Raw genomic sequence first — 6,610 nt, forward strand, 5'->3', positions numbered from 1 at the left:
AAACAACGGCTGCTGAAGCTGTAACATCTCATAGCCTTTTTGTTGTTCTAAGCTAACACAAAAATTGCAAACCACATAGCAGTACATACTCTCCTTTGCACCGTCATCATTTTAGAATTACACAACTATTGTGACAGAACTATAATGATAGTCRTGCTGGATGTTCAACAGCTGCACCACCTTCTATCCAAGCCTGTGCAATTCATCTTGTATACGTCCTTCTCTGGTTTCATAAAGGAACTGTGGTCACAACCTACGCCACTTATGAAATTTAGGCAAGTTTAAGTTTACGTTACAGACAAACAGGGAGCAAAGTTTGTGAAAACAACACACAACAGCTACTGACCCCCAAAAAACTATCATCTATCTAGGTAGAAAATGATCCAAGCTGGTTTGCTAAAAGACCGCCCAGCTCGTACCACAACAGTAGGGCTGCCGTGATCAGTCAACGACTAATCGACTATTTAAATAGTTGATGACGAATTTAATAGTCGATTAGTCTTTTTGTTCTTTACTTTGTTTTTCTCTCCAAACTGCTTTGACACCTTTCTGTCCTTGACACAGCGCAGTAGCGGAACCAGGGTAGGCTGTGGACGTCACAAGACATTAYACAGACAGGCTCTGGTATCATGGCTACCTGGTAACGGAGCTCAAAAGTGTGGGATAATTTTAAGAAAATGAAAGAGAAATCTGTGTAATATCTGTAAGGCAGAACTAGCCTTCACAGCAATTATTTTTGGCTAGCATATAGCTAAAATCTAACAATGGTTATATAATAGCAGCTGCATTCTGGCATGATAAGCTGTATGTTTTATATTCAATTAATGTATGATCTGATTAGTCGACTAATCGAATAAATAATTGGTGATTAATCGACCATAAAAATAGTCATTTGTGGCAGCTCTACACAACAGTAGCTATGTTTACATGCACAAAATTTTTTGATCGGATTGAAATGTATTCGGATTAAATAATCCAAATGTACTGTTTACATGGACACAATCCGATCACGAAGTGTTTACATGCGCAGTGTTGTAAACTTTCAGCTCTACTTCCGTGTTACAGCGTAAACAAAGCTCCTCTGTGCGCTCAGGACGGACCCGTGTCAGTTTTTATTAATGCTAGAGATGTTGTTACTCCTCGGTTGAGCTGCAGATGAAGCAATACGTGTTTTTTTTTTTTTTTTTTGCGAAGCAACGTCTGCTGTTTGCCTCCTTTTTCATCTGTTAAGAGAGCGAGGAGGAAAAGTTCTGCATGGTGCTGCGCAGCTGGAGCGCTGCTGTCCCACCTCTTCTAGAGCAGAACCAGGTCAATGAAAGTCAGCAGACATGCACTCAGGTCAGTTTTCCACAATCAGAATAAAATGATCAGATTAAGTGTTTACATGCACGTCATTCCGATTATCAAATTGGCATAACCCACCCCTTTCATTCGGATTGAAAATTCATTTGGATCGAGCTCAATCGGATCAGAATAATCCGAACGGGCTGTTTACATGACACATTTTTATTCCGAATGACCGTTTAATCCGATTACTTATGTCCATGTAAACGTAGCTAATGATGAAATGTAATGTCAAAAATAATGTACAAAATACCAGTTTAGGCGAACCCTCCGATATTGGTAAATTAAACCACGAGACACACGTTTTGTTAATTTATGACTCAAACAAAATAGATCAAAGAATAAATTCTTACTTTGTACATTAGAATTTTTCAGCATTGTCTTTTGGCTGTGTTTGTTGTGATAAGAAGTGAAGTTTTGTTTTTAACTTCTGGTAACGTTAGCACCAACTAAACATATCATTTGGTTTTTAAAACTACTGTTAATCCAACTCAAAGTTTTACAATGTGACATTCTCTTTCATCATCTTCTTTTGGCTGTTCCCCCTTCAAGGGTCACCAAAGAGAGTCATTAGGGGTGTCCCGTATCGGGTCCGATACCAGCATCAAGTACTCATACTCGTAAAAGCTGGCCGATACTCTTAACCGATACCGCTTTTGTCCCCTCCTGTGCTGCGCTRCAGCACAAAGGGTAAACAACAATCCATACCAGGCGGGGGCGCTAATGCACTGACAAGTTATTTCAGACCGCACCCCCGAATAACAGAAGAAGAACGATGACGGTAGAAGAAGAAGTAACATATCAGCAGATTGGAGATATTTTAAGATCGGCACGGAGGACACCAAACAAGCAGACTGTCTGCTGTGCTCTGCTAAACTGAGGGGAGGAGTGAAAGTTGGATGTTTTAACAGCAGCAATTTGATTAAACATTTGAGGACAAGACATGACAAAGAATTCAAAGAGTTTGCAGCTGCTAGCAGTAGCCTTCATAAACAGCACTGTTGTTGCAGTAACTTCAATGCTGTTTTTTCTTTCTTGTAGAACAAACTAAGACATAAGCAGAATATGGAAGGAAGTTTGTTGTAAAAACATTTTATTTTTTCCTCTGGTTCTTCTGAGATTTTGTTTTAGTTGTTCCATTTAAGTTTGAACTGAAATTTACTGCACTTCATTACTGTTAGTCTTTTTTTGTTGTTGTTGTTAACAGTTTAAGACTGAAGCAGAGTAAACTTCTATAGATGTGCTGCTAAAATTTATGTTATAGTTTACATTTTAATTTAAATTTTGTAGTTGCATGTTAAGGAAAATGTAAAAAAAACTTATTTTGTTTTTTAATGTATGCAACCGCATTTGTTTTGCAGTATTTGCATTGTTAATACATTCAGAGGGAGTGTGGCCTTATAAAAAAGAGCCTGTTTGAAATAAAATAAATGGTTTCAAAAGTTATGGTGTGATATATATATATACTAACTTATCTACTTGTCAGAGTTTGCACTACCTTTTTATTGTCAAACATAATATTTGCCCATCAGTTTTTCTATGATAATTGCATTTCATTTTCATTCTGTTTAATATTCAACATGTTGAACAGATAATCCACACTAACCCCGCTACTTGGTATCGGTATCGGTGAGTACCTAAACTGAAGTACTCGTACTCAGTCTTGAAAAAACTGGTATCGGGACACCCCTAAGAGTCATCTTCCTACATCTCACTCGGTCCTCTGCATCCTCACACCAACTGCCTTTATGCCCATTCTTTCTGCATCCATCCATCTTCTCTTGGTCAGCACCTCTAACATCCTTCTACCAATACACCTACCAGCACTGTCCATCTTCTGGACACGTCCAAAGCATCTCAGTCAGACCTTTCTAACTGTACATCTGATCACCTCATTCCTAATCTTGTCCATCTTCTATAGAATGTTTAATACACAATAATAATGCAAGATAACACCATTAATGCCCAATATAGTCAGTTCATCTGCAAAAGAAAAGTTAATTTGGAGTTTAGTTACTATTTAAAGTGGGGGGAAATAAACAGAAGGATAAACAAACATTAAAAAAACACTCTACGGCAAAGGCTGGTTCACCCCAAAGATCTGGTTCCCCGGCACAAACAGAGCAATGTTGTATATGCTGTTAAGTGCCAGGAGGACTGCGACCAGTTATACATCGGGGAAACAAAGCAGCCACTGTTCAAAAGAATGTCCCAACACAGACGAGCTACATCTAATGGCCAGAACTCTGCAGTTTTCACTCATTTACAGGCCAGCGATCACTCTTTCAGAGATGAGGATGTTCTCATTCTTGATAGAGAGAAACGTTGGTTTGAGAGGAGTAAAAGAAGCCATTTTTGTGAAGAAAGACCGTCCATCATTAAACAGAGGTGGAGGCCTCCATTTTCAGTTATCCTCCTCCTACAGCGCGGCTATTGCCAGTATCACTCCACCCCCTGTTAACAATAAGTGTTAATTAGGTGTCAAAGATAGCCATGTGATGCGAGTATCAGTCACACGGAGGCAGGGCTTAAAAGCCTGAATTTTGCCTGAAACTCTCAGACTGAAGAAGTCTCTTGGAGGAGAGACGAAACGTTTCATTAGAGAAGAACCCGTCCAGAAGACCTATACAATTTTTTTCTTTTTGATTTTTTACCTGGATTACTGAGATGCATCAGGACATAAACAAACATGGCATCTCCTTACCCACCTCTTAAATACACACATATTTATTACTATAATTTTAAATCTAGCCTTAAAAATGGACCACACCTAAAGCCTAATGTCCCCATGAATCTGGCACGTGAATGCCCCTCCTCTCCATGGGAACAGACACCTCCTTTAGCTAGCACAACTGCTCATTGGTCCTTTTTCCCCCACACACAAGAGTCAGTAAACAAACCTGTCCAACTCCAACATGCACACAGAGCTGGAAACAGCACGGTGTAAAGTTACAGGAAAAACAAAGTCACGACTACAACCAACCCTGACTGATCGGGTTTCTTGGTCACAAATGACGAGTAACAAGGGTGACCTTTAGGTCACTCAGGCGAAGTTAAAAGTAGAAAAATAGCATTTAAATAATTGTTTATGTAATAAAAAATTAAGTTATCACAAATTATCTAAATAAAAGTATTTGGGTTGTGTTTCATAAACCAACATGGAGGACAAAGACCCTCAGAAACATACACAAATAGCACCGCTATAACAGCTTGTAAACAAAATAACGCTTTTATTCATKGATTCACAGCCGCGCCTCTGCTTTCCACAGCCTGCTCAGGAAAACCACTCCCACACAAGAATTTTAGCCGCGGTATAAACGGGAAATAAAAATCCTAAACTGTTTTAAAATGTATCCATTCATTTACTTTAACTTAAACTCCGCTCAAACACTGGGACGACTTGGCCTTACCTTCTCGAGGCGGCTATACTTCTGTGACTGTTGGAACAGGCAGTGGTTCTTCACGTAGCCATTTTTACTCGCTTGGTTTTTCCCATTTGTAGTCCGGCGACAGGCATCTCCGTTTAGCAGCTTRGCTGTAGAGCTTTCTGTCATTTTGAGGTTGATGTCGTTCCTGATTTTGTCAGCCGACCGTATCCAGGTTATTTCACGAATTGTACAGGCTCTACTTTCGGGAACAGTGCAACGTGAGGTCGGATTTGAGGTAAGGAGGAGGAAAGAGAATGACGGCTTTTACGCCCACTCACTGACATGGGTTGCCAAATTTGAAAAAAAAACGACGAAAAATCGTACTGTCGATTTAAAAGCCTCGTACATTCACCCAGACTAACCGTGGTAAGTGAATGTGCGCTTTGTTATCAGACGGTGGGGATAGGCTACGTACCCAAAAGAAACCAATGTATATTATTTGGCCTTAAAAATATCGCATAGACACGAAAATCATCGTATACTTACGATAATTWTTGTTTATCTGGCAACGCTGCCGTCAGTAGAGCGCATGCGCTTCCGGAAAGGCCGGCCCAGTGTTGGAGGGCCCGCCCCTGAGGCGCGACTTGTCTTCACGGCAACGTGTCCGCCATATTGGGAAGGGAAACACACACGGCTAAAAACACGTGAACAACGAAGCTGAGTTTTTTTTAACGGGAAAGGTATAAGATGTTTATAATCAGTCTGACGTAAAACTATTTCGTCTCCAGTAATTGCACCCCCAGGCCACCGTAGTGCAAGTGACAGTTTATTAAGAAAATTGTTTAATTTAGAGTAAACTACACAAGAAAAAACTGAAATATACTAGTCTATTGGGGAATTGTAAGTCCTAAAAAAATTCACTTTAATAACTGCATGTTAATGAAATAAAGTAACAGTTATTAAGGGAGGCAATGTAAGAACATTCAGCAATCTTTCTAACCCACCATATTTATTTTATGCCCAATAACTTTGAAAAAAATATCAAAATGAATGACTTGATTAATAATGACTTTTGGAAGCGGTACATAGTCTGGCATGGGCAAAGWTAAACATTTGTGTGACACACTCATTCACAAACATAAGAGTTTGAACAAACTATTAAGAAAACCCAGAAAGTTGAAAGCTGTTTCTTTAAGCCAAAGTCATCTAAATTAAAGGAACAATTTGAAAAAAAGTTAATAAATGCTTTAATGAGCAGCAAACTAAAACAGTTCTATAGCTTTTACTGTTTTGTTGGAAACCTGAAAAGTTTTGATCCTACAAAGGTTTGTGTAGCTAAAACACGCCAGCTCAATGACACAACTTACAGTAAGCTTTTGTCAAACCAGCAGAATGACTTGTCCCAGGGAGGCTGCCTATCTGGAAAGACGCAAAACATTTAAAATAATATGTGGCAGTTTAGAACCAGTCACTTACTTACAAACGTTTTAAACATTCAACCAAGAAGAAGAATCTTTTTTAAACTTTATTGCAGTCAGCATAAACCCAACACTGTTCATATTCTAGTCATTTCCTTCGTATAAGCAAGTATTTCTGTATTTGATCTTTACAGTAAATTCCAGAACAGTTTAGATGACAAAGCATTTGCGACACTGCGTAAATGTCATTTCAGAAACCTGCACTGTGCTGAYAGTTGTGGTGCACTGATAACAGAASACGTCTGCTGTSAGCGACTCCATAGAACTTCCTGGAATTAAGGGCAGAATTTTGATGGAGGTTCTTCCTGTTTGGTGGTCTTGCTCTGTGCGTCAGTGGCTAAAGCAAAGGTGTAAGGCAGGGGTCCCCAAACTTTTTCCTGTAAGGGCCACATAACTTTTCCCTTCTCTGGTGGGGGGCCG

At 39.4% G+C, this 6,610-nt stretch overlaps 1 protein-coding gene across 1 annotated transcript in view; it reads right to left on the reverse strand.

Annotated features, from left to right (window-relative positions):
• The window catches only part of LOC106535590 (serine palmitoyltransferase 2), a 27,196-nt gene extending 22,200 nt beyond the window's left edge, over positions 1-4,996 (reverse strand). Inside the window, exon 1 of the mRNA XM_014032630.1 lies at positions 4,755-4,996. Coding sequence (XP_013888084.1) covers positions 4,755-4,898 — 144 coding nt within the window. The 5' untranslated portion in view covers positions 4,899-4,996. The remainder of the gene's footprint in view (positions 1-4,754) is intronic.
• Between the last annotated feature and the right edge of the window lie 1,614 nt (positions 4,997-6,610).

Source organism: Austrofundulus limnaeus, unplaced genomic scaffold, assembly GCF_001266775.1.
Source record: "Austrofundulus limnaeus strain Quisiro unplaced genomic scaffold, Austrofundulus_limnaeus-1.0 Scaffold1498, whole genome shotgun sequence".
Lineage (NCBI taxonomy): Eukaryota > Metazoa > Chordata > Actinopteri > Cyprinodontiformes > Rivulidae > Austrofundulus > Austrofundulus limnaeus.